The sequence below is a fragment of the Candoia aspera genome, chromosome 1 (genome assembly GCF_035149785.1).
Source record: "Candoia aspera isolate rCanAsp1 chromosome 1, rCanAsp1.hap2, whole genome shotgun sequence".
Taxonomy (NCBI): domain Eukaryota; kingdom Metazoa; phylum Chordata; class Lepidosauria; order Squamata; family Boidae; genus Candoia; species Candoia aspera.
The window spans coordinates 218,681,911-218,698,912 of NC_086153.1; the positions used below are offsets into that span (position 1 = coordinate 218,681,911).

The window sequence follows — 17,002 nt, forward strand, 5'->3', positions numbered from 1 at the left end:
GAATTATGCCCCCTAATTTTTAACCTGTTTGTCACATCTGAATAATCAGAAACCAATTCCCTTCCCAAGATGCTCTAGACAACTTGTCTGCTCTGTCTTTTCATGCTTCAAAATACAAGCTGTATTGTACAAATAGAAGTTGCTATGTACAACCCACTCATTTCATTCTGCAGATGGTTCAAATCTGGGTATGAATTAAAACATACTCACATGGTGCGTAGAACATCACTAATACAGAAGAATGTTCCTTGATAAACTTGTCAAAATCATCATCTGTTAGGTGATAAACAGCATTTTCCTCTTCTGACCAAGGAGTCTCAGGAGTCTGTGGCTTTGGTGGCTGAGGACTATCAAAAACAGACACAGTAGATCATGACTAGAAGGTAAAGAGCAGCTGCCTGGGCCATAATTCACCTGATTATGTAGATGCTAACCTGCAATGCACTACATTGATACAAGTACAGTTGTAATCAAAATTATTCAACCCTCATTGTAAATCAGGTTGATTGTCAAAATGTACAGACTTTCAGCTGTTTGCAATGAACAAATCAAACAAAAGCAATTGAAAAAGCTCAACACAATGAATACTTCAAGTGGTGTCCCCAAAGTCAACTGAAAATGCAACTTACAGTGACTTCTCCAGTCTCAAAATTATTCAACCCCTTCATGGCAAGTATCTTCAGTACTTGGTAGAGCACCCTTTTGCTGTTATGACCTGCTGCAAATGAGATGCATAGCCAGACACCAGCTTCTGACAGCGTTCCTGAGGAATCTTAGCCCATTCCTCATGAGCAATGGCCTCCTGTTCAGTAATATTCTTGGGTTTGCTTGCTGCAACCACCTTCTTCAAATCCCACGAGATTTTCTATGGAGTTCAAGTCAGGTGACTGTGATGGCCACTGTAGAATCTTCCAGGACTTCTTCTGCATCCAAGCCTTAGTGGAATTTGAGGTATGCTTGGGATCATTGTCCTGTTGGAAGGTCCAATGACCCCCAAGCTTCAGCTTCCTCACAGACGGCATGATATTTTCTCCTAGGTTTTCCTGATACTTCAATGAATCCATCTTGCTGTCCACACGCTGCGGGTTTGCAGTGCCAGAGGATGCAAAGCAACCCCAGAGCATCACCAAGCCACCACCATGCTTAACTGTAGGCAGAGTGTTCTTTTCAGTGTATGCTTCATTCTTCTTCCTCCAGACGTACTGCTGATCCATGGGGCCGAAAAGTTCCAGTTTTGTTTCATTGCTCCACAGAACAGAATCCCAAAACTTCTGTGGCTTATTTATATGATTTTGAGCATATTGGAGCTGACTTTTCTTGTGCTTTTGGGTCAGTAGTGGTGTACGTCTTGGAGTTCTGGCATGGAAACCCTGTGTGTTTAGTACGCACCTTACTGTGCTCACTGAAACCTCAGTGCCTGTTGCCACCAAGTCTTGCTGCAGGTCTTTTGCAGTCACTCAAGGGTTTCTCTCCACCTGCCTTCTCAGAAATCTGGTTGCAGCCACTGACAGCTTCCTTTTTCTGCCCCGTCCAGGTAGTGTAACCACTGTTCCTTTAACTTTGAACTTGCGAACTATGCTTCCAACGGTGTCTCTAGGAACATTCAGTGCCTTCGCTATCTTTTTGTATCCTGTTCCTTGTTTGTGAAGGGCTTGTTTGTGAAGGGCTCTTACCTTTTTGGACCATTCTTTTGACTTAGCCATACTATATTTCTAACATGCAGTCAAATGTGACACTCAACAAACCCCTAGCCATTTCAGGTATTTCATGTGTTCCAGCTCAAACACACCTGGTGCAACTAATGAAGCCCTAGATTAGTTGCATCAGGTGTGCTTGAGACAACACCTCTTTTGCATACTGTATGTGTGCTGCTGTGATGGATTCTATTCAGGGGGCTGAATAATTTTGAGACTGGAGAAGTCATTATAAGTTGCATTTTCAGTTGACTTTGGGGACACCACTTGAAGCATTCGTTGTGTTGAGCTATTTCAATTGCTTTTGTTTGATTTGTTCATTGCAAACAGCTGAAAGTCTGTACATTTTGACAATCAACCTGATTTGCAATGGGGGTTGAATAATTTCGATTACAACTGTAAGTGTAAGTGTCTATCCAAGGAGGATAATTACTAAAATACAAATAAAAATAAAAGATGAGTGGGGTGGGGAAGCACCTGGCACAGAAATTTTGTAGGAATAACAAAGGTAATTATGGGCTACGTACAAAAGGCTTTATGATGGAACAAGAGACATGCCTTATTAATTTCCTCAAGTTCTATGATTAATCTGTTGTAATCTGACAATGAAGTATAATACAAAAATACCATCCAATAAAAAGTTGGTAATGAATATAAACTATAAAGTGTGCTAACACTATAAACTATATCATTCTGTTATACCCAACGTTGCTGAAAATAGTCTTTTTTTACAGATGAAAAACAACAACAGTCACTTAACAAGGTGGGAAGTGGGAGGTGGGGAAGTACGCAGGCATATATCCAGAAATGTAGCAAGAGAAGGAAAGAGCAAGCACTGCCAGGCAATCAGTAATGATAAAGTTTTATAGAGCAACACAATCCAAAACTGGTTGCCTAGTGGAATGAAGCATTTCCTATTTATGCCTCTGTTTTATTTAGCAGCTTTTCATTTGTCACTAAAGATAACTGCTCATAAAATTGTCTTTCAGAACCAGGTCAAATTGTTTACCAGAGCTTTCAAATACAAAAAACAAAATGACTTACAACCTATCATAGTTCTTTCTATCCAATTCCTTAAGTGGGTATCCATATTTGGGGAAATTAATTAAGACAAAGAGTCTCATTCTCCACCAATTACTTTGAAGACTATCTGATCTTATGCCAAGCATCCAGTTACTTTTCCAGATAAGAGAGAAATTAGGACATTGAGAGGCAAGGAGCAAGACTGGTACACATGGACCACCCTCTCCCCTCTACAGCTTCTAGTGCAGCATATCTCACCCATCTGCCCCATCTTCCTAGGGCCTTCTCTTCCTCCCCTAGCTCTTGCTGCCAATATTCCAGCATAAGATATCCCACCTGCTTGTCTGCCCATCTTTCCAGCACCTTCTCTCAGCTGTCTCTGCTGCCATGGTCCCAGCAAAGCATATCCCACCAGCCTGCCCATCCCCTGAACTTCCCATGCTTTTCCTACTCTTCTGCCTCCCCACTCAGCCACCAGCATCCTTGGCTTTGCTCTGCAGTTACCTCAGCTCAGTATAAAAAAGGCCTGTTTTGCTCTGTGTATGGACCCAAACACCTGAAACATGCATGTTTTGGTTTGGAGATGGACGTCTCACAACCAGTTCTTCTGTACACCAAATGGTTCATACATCCCTTTCCCATTGCTAAGCCCTAAAAGCATTTCATGCGCATTATTTTAATTATCCTGGCAACAGCCATAACCTCTAACAATGTTATCACATTATTACCAGTAGGGACTTTGAGGGAATCAGTGACTGTACAACTAGGCTCAGATTTGAAACAGACTTCTAGCTCAAAGCTTGTGCTCCAACACTGAATCCAAGGTTTCTTTGTCCTTTCTTAAAAGGACCCTGTAATACCCATTTCCATCCCAAAGTAATAGCAGAACTAACCAAAGCATAAAGTTTTCACACCTAAAGAATGGGAGTGTCATGATCACCGTTGCGATGCTTGTGACATCGCAACGGCTCACATAACAATACAGGGAAATGGGTACTGGGCGGATTAAGGGAAAAGGCAACTAGCTAACAAAAGAGAGCAACAGGTGCTGGCAACAAAGTATCGACTCTAGCCGGAGGCACGGAAGAGAGAGATACAATGTTGCAAAGAAGGTAATTGACAAGACCAGACCACGAGGTGCGCCCGAGCTGTCAAAAAGATTACCAACCTGATCGCCCGGCAATGAACCATCACCGGCCGGGAAAACAGTCAAGGAAACGCCCAAGGCACAGGAGGGGCCCCATGACCCCTCACCTACCGGCAACGGAACCAACGGGGCTTGGGGCGCACCCGGAGTAAGAAGGGGTGGAGCGCTGACCGGCGCGGGCTATTTAAATCCCGTTCCGGCGCGCTCCACTCACTCTCAGCTTTTCTAAGGGCATGCATCCTATACTCAAATAAAACCAGAACCTAAGCCTACACTAGTGTCTGTGGTTTTACTGGGTAGCAGGCAGAGCCTGACAGGGAGCTACTAAAGCCAATAAGCTCTTTGGGGTGCCATTTAGGAGACTTTAATGGAAACCTTGATGGAAGAAGTTGGGAAACAACTAGTTTTCAAGTGCTACCCTCTCTAGGTTTCTATGAGGTAACAGCGTTAAAACTATCTTTGCATAGCTGCCTTTCTGCTTGACTAATTGTTACTGGCCAGGAAGCCCCTTGTAAGCACGTGTGTGCTCAGTCTGAAACAGGACACCAATGATGACACACTGAATTTACTGGCCAGGTTGTTAATATGGTTTATTATTTTCCATACAGGGCAAGCATACATTAAAATGTTCAATTATACTTTTCCAGCATTTTTGACTGTTGCAGAATATTGGACCATTCATACTAAAAGCATCTTTGAGTTATTACTTATTATTACTGTGCATATGTGCCAGGCTTACACTGTAAACAATTTATAATGGCAACTATAATTATTGCTAGTTCCCAACTAAAGCATGGTTTCTCAATATGATTTTTTTTTCAATATTGATTCCTTTCAGAGTGAGGAAAAAAAGTCGCAGTATCATTTTTCCTTGTGGGAAACTATTAAACATGCATTGGAAATTAATTGAGAACAAACAGCTGTCTTTAACTCTAGATGGCTGAAATGTCAGCCAAAGCCCAGAGTGGCTTGTTAGCAGACATTATCATTGGAAACAGTCTGCAGCTGTTTTGCTTTGCTTTCAGTAACTGCATCCAGTAGCTGTCACAGCACTGATATGGCAGCATTGCATATTACTGGGATTAGCAGACTATAACGTGGGAAAACTGAAGAAAAAAAAGTACCTCTAGATGTTTCTTCAAATGGTTCACATGTGGTCACCAAGAGATAAGGACCTCCTTGCTGAGCCAAAAGGCAAAAGGAGGTGTTGTAGGCGATGAAGGCATGCATCATTATTCAGGGTAGGGAAAGGAAACCTCTCTGCATTCACTGGCCTTGCTTCCTTAAAAGACCAAAGAGGCTTTAACACTAAAGACATTTTTTCCCTCTTTGATCTGCACAGCAGGTGCTGAAGGTACTTAATGTTCAACGCTGTAAGAAATAGCAGCTTAAATGTTCTGTGATGTCTCTTCCATCTCTGCCACAAACACCCCTCTCTCCAACACATAATCAGAAAGTGTCATGAGTGCCGTTGAGCTGAAGTCATCAGCGCAATGGCACACATGACAATAGCAAGGAAATAGGAGAAGGGGCTCAAGATAAGTAGCCATCAACTCACAACGACTAACGGCCAACAAACAATAACTAAACGGATCACGGAGCACACCCAAGCCATCAGCGCCAATACAACGGAGATCGCCCAGCTGACAGCAATCACCGGATGAATAGAAAACCCGATGATGGGCGATCCCGGAACGCCAGCGGGGCCTCACAACCCCTCACCCACCGGCAGGGCAACGTATTGGACAAAGGGGGGTGACGTGACCGCGAGTGAGGGGGCGCTGACCGGCGCGGGGTATTTAAACCCCGCACCGGCGCGTTCCTGTCACTCTCAGCTTTTTTCTTCCGACGCTGTAACTGCGCTGTGAATAAACCAGAGCCTGATCCATCGAACCAGTGTCTGAGCATTATTCAGAGGCAGGCAGCGCATGACAGAAAGTACTGAAAGCAAACCAGGGACCTTGGAACACTCAATTCCCAAAGAAGCCTGGCATATTTTAAATAGTTTCCACTTCTGCAATTATTAATATTTCCTTTTAAATGTATTACATGGAATTAAATTAACAGGTCTGTTCTTTAATGGCTATGCCTAAAAAGGTATTTAGTAAAACTACAGACATGAAGGCAATTGTTTGATGGCTAGTGAAGTACTCTGTGGATTAAAAATACAGGTAGTCCTCATTTAGTGACCAAAATGGGGATCAGCAACTTGGTTGTTAAGTGATGCAATCGCTAAGTGAAACCACGACTGTGTTTATGCTCTTACTTCAGCTTTCCTTTAGAGACCTGTGAAGCCTGTAACTGTGAGGATTGGTCACAGAGTTACTTTTTCATCACTGTTGTAACTGCGGTTACTAAATAAGGACCTGTATTACCTTGCACAGAATAACATGAACATGCTTGCTGTAAAGCTACACATTGGTTCCACTTGAAACATACTAACCAATATGAGCCAAAACTGACTAATACTGTCCTTAACATGAGTTGCATGTGACAAAGGTACAACTAAGATTGGTAACCCAGCATATACATTCTCTATCTTACCAAAAAGTGTAATGTGAAAGCCTTGATTCATGAGAGCTATGATGGCAGTCAAAGGTGTCTGCAGAGGGAAAGGGGGTCAAAAAAGTCAATATGGCAGCCATGACCATGTGATCAGGTCTTGCCTTCTGTACAAAGCAGGAGAGCTTCTGATATGTGGTCAATTTTTTTTTACCCCCTCCAGCCACTATGGGTATGGTGATGAATATTTATGGGTCCATCTGATAACAGCCATGGCATATGAAAGATTGTGTTCTGGAATCCAAGACAAGAAAAAGAACAAAGAGCATGGAGTAACAAATGAAATGAAACTGAAGAAAAATATACAAGTCTTGTGAAACTAAGAGAAAGGGGAACAGTGTAATAAGTCTGAACCAAAGCCATCAGATCTTGTAGAACGTAGTTGAGTTGATGAATATCTGCATAGAAATGAAGGTGTAGATTTAATTATAAATAAAAATGTTAAAGAGTATTTCAGAAAGTATGAACTGGTGTCACAGATTGATGTAGTGCATATGAAAGTAGGAATCTGTTGGTTGGTGATAGGTGCATGCTACAGTCCAGTGAATGGTGATACTGAAAGAACCAGGGATTAATTTGGGGGAAAATTTACAATGTTCTGACTGGATGCAATCCAAGTAACATGAGAATGAGCATGATTTGTGAGCATCTAGTTAGAAAAACTTCTGCTTCAAATATGTTGTTTAAACGTAAGTCTATTCATATATACACATGGCAAAGGAACTAATATAAATCTAAAATCATGATTGATTTAAATATTTCTGATGAAAGATCAAGAAAATGAGTGAAGGTAGGAAGGGTGATGAGAGGTTCTGAATGGGACAAAACATTTGCGAGTAGAATCAAGAGTGGATCTTGAGAAAAATAGACATGAAAGAAAAAGAAAGAAGTTAAAGGAATGGGAGTTATGAAAGAAAGGAGGGTTAAAGTAGAATGACTGAACAAAGAGAAAATAAGAGCCCTTCATGAAAAAGGAAATAAATTCATAACAGAATGCATGGAAAGTGGACCTAAAGGAGGAGGATATGGAGCTGCCTGGAAGAGTGAAAAGAATTATGGTGCACAGTACATTACAGTTAATAGGAAATATGAAAAAGGATATGAAATATGAAATAGCTTCTGACAGGAAGCTCTGGCGTGGGCTGATCCATGAAGTCACGAAGAGTCGGAAGCGACTGAACGAATAAACAAATGAAAAAAGATAGTTGGTGGATTGATGAAAAGCAAGAGGCTGTGAATGAAGAAAAACTGCATGTAAGAATGACTGCAATAAAAATGAATCTGAAAGACAGTGGGTAAGAGAAAGAGATAGTTATAAAAATATAGCTAAAGAGAGCAGTGGATTTAAGATTAAAGTGGCAGAGAAATGCAAAGCAGTTTTGATAGAAATTTTTAAAAAATGTTTTGGAAGTGGGTGAAAAGGTCTAAATAAGGAACCCTGCCAAAGAGCAAAAGGAATTAACAGTAAAAATGCAGAAATAATTTGGGATGACACTTAAAGTGAGGAAATGTTGGAAGGAGTATTTTATAGATCTAAATGTGAATGACAGAAGTATGAACAGTAGCATTGAAATTAATGCTATTAAAACTAGCGTCCAAGAAAAAAACTGATGAAGAAGCAGCCATAAATGCAGCTGGAATGTTGAAAGGCTGTCAGTGTAAATAGTGTGACTGCAGAAATATTAAAATACAGATGTGACTCATTCATGGAGTGGCTGTGTGACTTGTTTAACATGTATGTGAAAACTGCACATGTGCCTGGCAACTGGAAGAATGCCATTATTGTTCCCCTTTACAAAGAGAAAGGTAGCAAGGAAGAATGCAAAATCTACAGGGGGAATTTGTTAAACATGTCTAGGAAGCTGTGGCAAGAGCAAATTATTGCTCTTTAGCAGAGCACTGAGAAATACATGATGTGAGAAAGAATTTTTATTTGTGTGTGATAAAGTGAATAAACTTGAATTATGGAAAGTTTTGGGTGAATATGGAATTGAATGTTGATTGTGAATGTGGTAAGAGTGGTTTGTTTATCTGTATGATATATCTGTTGTCTCCATTCTAGTAGGACTGTAGTATATGATGAAAGTAGCATGCATAAGAATAAATGGGATGGTTGAACAGGAGCAGGGAATAAGGAAAAGGTGTGTCATGTCACCTTGGTTCTTTATTTGTGAACAAGCACATTAGGAATGTTTGTGGTGAGGTTTGATGGGTATTCATTAAGGATGAACAGGTATTTTTATACGCAGACTGTGTTGTGTTTTTTACTGAGAATCCAAATGATTTGCAGTGACAGGTAGGTTGGAAGAGGCCACAAGGATTATATACTGAAATTTGAGAGAACAATTGTTGCATAAAAAGCAAAAAAGCAGAGAAAGTAGATGAATTTCTATACCCTGGTAGAATGTTTAATAAAGGTGGGAAAATGGATGAAGGAATATTAAGATGTGCAAATGCTGACAGAGATACAGAGAGGATGAACAAGGATCAATGCAAAACAATAAATGAAGGAAAAGTGAATGAGTAAAAAAAAAGACTGAAAAAGTCATGTGTGGATGGAGTAGATGAGATCCTGAAAAAGAGAGATGTGAGAAGTTTAAAGAATAAAGGGCAATTTTTGGAGTGATGGATAGACATGGTAGAAACAAGGATAGTATGCAGGGATAAACAGGTATGAAGAGTTGTAACAAATGGTGTTACTGGTTTTACTGATGCTTCCTTTCCTTTTTCTTATTCACACCTTCAGTGTCTTTGACTATATATTTCTTACTCCTTTTGTGTGCTCTGCATGTGTAATCCAAAAGAGAATAGTGGGTATGTGTGCATTAGGTAGAGAGCCAGTTTGGGGTAGTGGTGAAGGCACCAGGCTAGAACCTAGGAGATCTGAGTTCTAGTCCAGCCTTAGGCACAAAGCCAGCTGGGTGTCATGCACTGCCAACTGCAGAGTAAAACACTGACGCTGATTCGTGCGAGAGCAGGTTCAGGTTTATTTCTTTGCATAGAAACAGTTGCGGAAAAAAGCTGAGAGTGAGGAGCACGCGCTGGTGCGGGGTTTAAATACCCCGCACCGGTCAGCGCCCCCTCACCCTGGGTTACGTCATCCCCCCTTTGTCCTGCATGCTGTCTTGCCGGTAGGTGAGGGGTTGCGAGGCCCCAGCGGGTGCCCCGGGATCGCCCATCATCGGTTTCCTCATTCAGCCGGTGATTGCTGTCAGCTGGGCGATCTCCGTTGCGCTTGTGCTAACAGCTTGGGTGCGCCTCGCGATCTGCTTATCCTTTGTTCTTCCTTCTCTCTCTTTTGTGTTTTGATGGCTGCATGCTCCAGCTAGGGTCTGTGGTTTTTGTTGTGCGTGCTAAGCTTATCTTGAGCCCCTTCCTCTGTTACCTTGTTATTGTCATTTGTGCCGTTGTGCTGATGTCTTCAGCTCAACGGCACTCATGACATACTGCCCCCTGTCCGAATAGTGCCCCCCCCCCGGCCTTCCGGTTTTTTACCAGGTGAGCTGTCAAAATGTTTTTTGTTTTTTTTTAAATTTACCGCCGGAGTGATTTCGCCCCTCCCTTTGTTCCGCCTTCTACCTCGTGTCCATCTAGGGTGTGTTCCCAGTGTGCATGCCCCGGCCACACCCTGGGCGTGCGCATGCTCCAGCCACACCCTGCTTGTTTGGTGCAGTTCGGCGAGGAGAGAGGCGTGGCTGGTCGGGTGCTTTTCAGCTTCAGGTAGGGCCCTTATCTTTTTTCCCAGTGCGTCGTTTTTGTTATGTGTGCATCCTGGGCGTTCCCCCCAGGCATGCATAGGTGACCAATGTCACTCCCCCGTGGGCCCGGGGCGGGGGAAGGGTGAGTCCCGGGGGGAGGGAGGTCTACCCAAGTCGCGGGCTTGGGGGGCCCTTTCCCTTGGGGGCGCGGTTCGCGGGGGGGGGCCTGCGGGGAAAAGGGTGTTCAGGGGCCGGTTCGGCTTGTCGCCCCTTTGGTTTGTCGGGGTACGTCTGGTGGAATGCCCGGGTCAGGTCTGGCGCCTTGACGTGTTGCGCCGCCACCCATTCTGGGTGGGGGAAGTGTTTCCACCTTACTAGATAGTGTAATATTCCCCGTTGACGGCGAGAGTCGAGTATGTCTCTTACGTCGAAATGTTGTTGGCCGTCGATCATCACTGGGGAGGGCGGTGGCGTGCTCGGGTGCCATCGAGAGGTGGTTGCCGGTTTCAGGAGGCTGGTGTGAAATACCGGGTGGAGTCTCCGTAGATTATGCGGCAGGTCCAGGCGTATTGCCACCGGGTTCACTATTTGGGTTACCCGAAGCGGCCCGATATACTTAGGCCCCAGTTTTTTCGAGGGTTGCGGTGACTTCAGGAATTTGGTGGATAGGTAGACCATATCCCCTGCCTGGAACGTCGGTTGCTGGCGCCGGTGCTTGTCGGCCTGCTCTTTGTAGGCCGCCTGTGCTTCCTTCAGCGCTGCCGTGATTATTGGCCACGATTCCGCAATCTTCCGTCCCCAGTCACTAGCATCCACTTGGGGTCCCGGGGGTTGTGGTAGCTCCGGTATGGGGACAAAGTCGCGCCCCGAGACTACTTATAGTTTTTTTTTCCTAACTTGTATAAAAAACAAGTCTCCTTGGAGAAGATAGATGAATATTTGAATAAACCAGACTTACCAAAACTTTCACAGTCACAGAAAGCAACACTGAATAATCCTATAACTACTTTTGAAATAGTGGGAGCCATAAAAAGAACTAAATTGGGAAAAGTGCCAGGCCCTGATGGCTTACGTGCATTATGTTATAGCTGTTTTGAAGATCAGATTCTTCAACCTTTTAAAAGATTGATGAATTCTATTTTGTTAGGCTCCGCATGCCAGATTCATGGAAAGAAGCTAATATTGTACTTTTACCAAAGGAAGGGCAAGACCCTTCTTTAATTAAGAATTACAGACCACTTCCATTGCTGAACAATGACTATAAACTATTTGCCTCAATATTGGCTGAAAGAATGAAGAAAATTTTACAGGAATTTATTCACCATGGTCAATGTGGGTTCTTACCCAAAAGACAACTAAAAGATAACGTAAGAATTGTTTTGGACATTATAGCATATTTACAATATCATAATGAGTGTCAAGCGGCTCTTATTTTCCTAGATGCAGGAAAGCCTTCAATAATTTGGAGTTCTATGTTTAAAGTTTCAGAAAATATGGACTTTGGAGAGTATTTTATTCAGGGAATTACATCAATTTATACACCTCAAAAGGCAAGCCTCATTGTGAACAATGAGTTAACTGAACCATGTCATATACAAAAAGGAACAAGACAAGGATGTCCTTTGTCGCCTTTGCTCTTTATTTTGGTGTTGGAAGTTTTTAATAGAGATATTAGACGAGATGAACAAATAAAGGGCTTAAAGTTTAAAAAAGAGGTTTTTAAACTGAGGGCCTTCGCTGATTATTTAGTTTTGATATTACAGGACCCTTTGGATATTGTGGAACATTTGATGAAGAAATTGAAAGAATTCAGGTCATTGGCGGGTCTTAAAGTAAATAAACCAAAAACAGAAATGCTGACCAAAAATATGACTTCGTCCAACCAAGAATTGTTGATAGGTAAGACTGGTTTTAAGATTGAAAAAAAAGGTTAGATATTTGGGGGTGATTTTATCAACCAAGAATAGTATGTTGTTTCAGAATAATTATGTTAAAATTTGGAATGATGTCAAAAAAAGATCTGTTAAGATGGGAAAAATTACAATTGTCTCTTATGGGGAGAATATCTGTGATTAAGATGAATGTTCTGCCTAGGATGTTGTTTCTTTTTCAGATTATACCGATTTTGATGACAGATTCACCATTTAAACAATGGCAGAAGGCTACCTCTAAGTTCATTTGACAAGGCAAGAAACCAAGAATTAAATATAAATTGTTACAAGATGCCAAAGAATGAGGTTTGGGTTTACCTGATTTAAAATTGTATTTTGATGCCTGTTGTTTGCTTTGGATGAAGGAATGGATAACTTTGAAGAACAGGAAGTTATTGCAACTTGAAGGACATGAATTGAGATTTGGGTGGCACACCTATTTGTGGTATGACAAAGTTAAAGTTAATAAAGATTTTAAAAACCATTTTGTTAGGAGTACCATAATGATGGTTTGGAATAAATATAAAGCAAGACTGTCTCCTAATGTACCATTGTGGTTGTCACCTCATGAAGCATTTGCTAGAAGAGAAAATGTGGGGAGAACAAGTTGGTTAAATTATGAAGATTTGTTAATCTTTGAAGAGGGTGAACTGAAGCTTAAAACAAGGGAACTGTTAGACTTGGAATGTTTTACATGTCTTTGGTTTACACATGTGCAAGTTTTTAGAACGTTTTAAAGTGGATATAAAGAACTTTAAATTTGTCAATGAAACAACTCAATTTGAAATGGAACTCTGTATAAAGGATGAACATGTTATTACAAAGATGTATAAAACGTTACAGATGAATTTAGAAGAGGAACAAGTTAAAGAATGTATGATTAAATGGGCTAAGCATTTTGGATACAATATTATGTAGGAGAACATGTGGAATAAAGGTTTGAAATTTTAACTTAAAAGAGAATTTTTATAAAATGATGTATCATTGGTATTTAACTCCAGATAAGTTATCAAAAATGTATAATGGAGTAACGAATGTCTGTTGGAAATGTTCTCTTGGTGAAGGAACTTTTTAATCATCTTGGGTGGACTTGTGAAAAGGCTAAAAAAAAAACTGGGATCAAATACTGTACGTGCTAATATTCAAAAGATCCTTAAAGTGGACTTTAAACCAGAACTGAAACCAGAACTGTTCCTCTTAGGTTTGATGGAGTAACAGCTGGAGAAACAACATGGGACTTTGCTTTTCTACATGATTACAGCAGCAAGACTTTTATATGCACAGAGATGGAAAGATCCACAAATACCTACAGTGGAAGAATGGTTTATTAAATTGATGGAGTTGGCTCAAATGGCCAAACTAACTGCGTTAGTAAGAGAAAATACTGTTTCTGGATTTCTTTCTACTTGGCAACCACTTTTAGACTACTTGCTTGTGTCACAAAAAAAATGAAGTTCTGATTTTGAGCTTTAATGATTAAATGGTTTGATTTGATAGAAATAATGTTACTAAGGTTTAACTAATGGTAAGAGATTATATTTGTAAATGCATTCATATCTGTATTGGAGAAGGTCGGAAGTCACTTTCTGTTTCTGTTCTCTGTCTGTCCTGCACTTTTACAGTTTTTCTTTTTTCTTTAGTCCTGTACCCTATATTCTATTTTTTGTATTTTAACTATATTCTGAAAATTAATAAAGTTTTTTTATATAAATAAGGTATGGGAAGAATAAAAAGCAATACAAACTACCAATCTATCATGGTATTATTGTCCAATTTGAATTGGATGTGCCCAAGCATGTTTCAGCACAGCTGTGAATTAGCAGAGATACAATACTTAAGGTGATACTTAACTGCCTTTTCAAATTCAGCCCATACTTCCAAATATCTAATCTGGGGATGACATTTATCATCTTTTGACAGCTATTATTAGGGTAACTCAGATAACAGATGCAAAAAAGCTTTAAGAACTCAGCTTTTTTTTAAAAAAAAACTTTCAGTAGTACATCATCACTGACTCATGCTATCCTAACACATCATATCAATCTAAGTCCTTCAAACAGTACACTGTCTCAATTTGCTTTCAGAATAATCACCAAGCAAGTCTAACAGAAGATCAAATACATGGATATTTTTTAATCATTTCTGGACCACACATGGCCAAATACCACATAGCAAAACAAGTTTTCTTAGCATATAATGGCACAGAGATACCAGCACTATTAACGCATGCAAAAAATTGGTATCAGCAAACCATGAGATTCTTGTGTGTCTCCTGTATCTTCTCTTTGTCATTTTTCAATCTATGCTAGATTACAGTGCTTCCTCCAAGGTGCTTCTGACAATGAATTATGCCTGGGCTAATAAAGTTATTAGTTCAGTAAATATACATTCACGTTTGCTTCATTCTGTTCCTTGTCAAATGCCTAAGTTGCATTACTGGCTCTGAAAAGAAGGAATGCGTTACAAAAAATCTAGATGGTTCTACAGATCTGACGTTAGAATATTAAATGCCACCATTTCTCTGTGATTATTGCATGTACATCATTAAGTTTGCCCACCGCTGCCCCCACCAGCCAAAGAGAAAGGAAACATGCAGAGCCTGTCAGAACTATTGGACAATACATCCTAACTGAGTACAAAAGAGAGAGTGGGAAAAAAGTTTTTTATGAGTAAGGCTTAACATAGATCAACGACACCAGTTCATTGCTCAGTAAAAGATAATGGAGAGTTGTAATTGACACATGCACAATAGCAAGCATGAGAAATGAAAGTAAGTGATAGCTCAAATTTACCTTTAATTTAAGATTATGCTTTTATGTATTCTTTGGATTTTTTCCCCCCAACACCCATCAAAAAAGCCATTCTCAAAGATGTGGATGTACTTTGAAAACTCACTTTTGCAGCCATTCTGCTATGTCCTTTGCTGTAGCACCATAGTTTTCAAAGTTAAACAAAAATTTCCCCTTTCTGTAAAAGCAATAAAACAGAGAGGAGTTGGGATACAAGGATATAGATAGGCAATTATAAGCAATACTTAGATGCAGAGTAAGTAAAGACTAACTCAAAGTAGCATATCGTTGGATATCCCCGGACATTATATTCTTCTTTTATTTTTTCGAATTCAGATGAGTAGACATTCATCCCTGCAAGTACCTGCAATGACAGAACCAAAAGATTCTTACTCCAATCAGCTCTTCCAAGACATGAAAACCCAACATTAATTGTAGTAAACTAATATTTGAAAAGAACCTGAGCAACTCCCACCTAAAAACCAAGGAAATCATACAATGTATACATCTGATTCATTCCTTTATGGGCTTATAGTTGTTCAATAAAATTTAAGCCATTTTACATGCTGGGACTTGCTGCTGTTATTTATGAAGAAAAATGAATTGTGTCCTCAAGGAATGTAATTGTAGAATCTATGGTCCCCAAGAGTTACAATTTTCAGCAGCCCCAAGCAGAGTTGTCATGAGAAAGGAAGCTGGGGAGTTGTAGTTCAGAAACATCTAGAGATCATCCCTCACCCCACCAAATATGGTAGCAAACATATGCAATGATGTGGGAAAACTGTCTAAACTATAAAATAAGCTACTGCATGCATGACTTGGAAGCAGAGGCCAGGGGATCAATTTAAAGCAGACATCATGCAATTAGTATTTCAGCTCCCCTCTTTTATGCTTGCCATAGTGTCAGTGCTGGCAATTAGCCAACAATTAAAATAATTATTTTAATTATTAAATGTTATTCTGATAATCGATTCCTTCCTATCAATCATGGTCATGTAAGTAAGTCTTAAGTTTATTGTGGCATTAAGGGCATAACAGAGGAAACTAAGTAAGTCCTACTGAGGAAATGTTAAAAGCTATTTGCATATTGTACAGTAAAAGCTGTTACAAAGATAATCAGGGGAGAATTCCATGCATATCATCCTGGATTAAATCAGTAGCATGAATAGTAAAATATGTATTTTTATAATCTTGATCACATACAGACTATGAAGATCTCTTAATCTTCTGAATATTTCTCAAAGCATATGGGATGACCATGATCCTGGAAAAAAAGCTTTTGCAGAATGTCATATTTGCAATTTCTCTTTTAGACCTAATAACTTCCTTTCTATTATGTTTCTCAAGAGTCACTTGCTTGTTGTGCCTCCCGTAGCAAGTAAAGATTTTAAGCAGGGTAAATTGCTACAAACAATCTAGGACAGGATAGTGTAGCCAGACTACGTAATAAATTTGCATATTAATTTGCAAGGCTGGACAAGACAATGGGAGTGGAAACAATCAATTTTATTTTTAATTTCACAGATGAAGAGAAGCAGCTCCTATCAAATCCCAGAAAAGTGTATTATTTGCACAAAATTCTACTAATTTTGTAGATATGACAAAAGCTCAGAAAATATAGATGAAATCTCAGTGAGGACTCCATGCACATGATGTTACATTTCCAGACAAAAAAAAACTGGAAAACCTCTCAAGCCAGGGAAATTCAGTCTTTCAAGCTTAGCATTCAAATCTGTTGGAAATTTTATTTATTTATTTCCCTACCTTGATTGATTTGATGATTATGGATATGTTTGGAGCTTCACTGATGGCCATACTAGTAGTGGTTCAGGTACAAGGGCCTTATTTAATAAAAAGAGGGAGTAGATTCAAAGCTTTTCCCTAACTCCTTGGCACAAGCAAAACTAAAAAGAGGCATTTAGATCCAGAATTTGTAACTTGAGATCCTCTGTGTGAAATAATGTATTTTTCTGCTCCTCCAAAGCCCCAAGCACTTTTAAATGAAACTGTTCTGAAGACAGAACTGCTTCTCTCTGATCCAAGCAGTCTTGCTGCTTTATCCCACAGTGGCTAGTTGCTGAAGATACAACTGAAAGATAAACTTCTGATTAATTCCAGTGAAGGCTTAAATCCCTTTAGCAGCATGGAATTAATCTAT

General features: G+C 40.1%; 1 protein-coding gene across 1 annotated transcript in view; it reads right to left on the reverse strand.

Annotated features, from left to right (window-relative positions):
* PDIA5 (protein disulfide isomerase family A member 5) overlaps positions 1-17,002 on the reverse strand; it is a 239,603-nt gene that overhangs the window by 86,718 nt on the left and 135,883 nt on the right. Inside the window, exons 9-11 of the mRNA XM_063288786.1 lie at positions 15,117-15,208; positions 14,951-15,022; positions 211-347 (exon numbers count right to left, since the gene is read on the reverse strand). Coding sequence (XP_063144856.1) covers positions 211-347; positions 14,951-15,022; positions 15,117-15,208 — 301 coding nt within the window. The remainder of the gene's footprint in view (positions 1-210; positions 348-14,950; positions 15,023-15,116; positions 15,209-17,002) is intronic.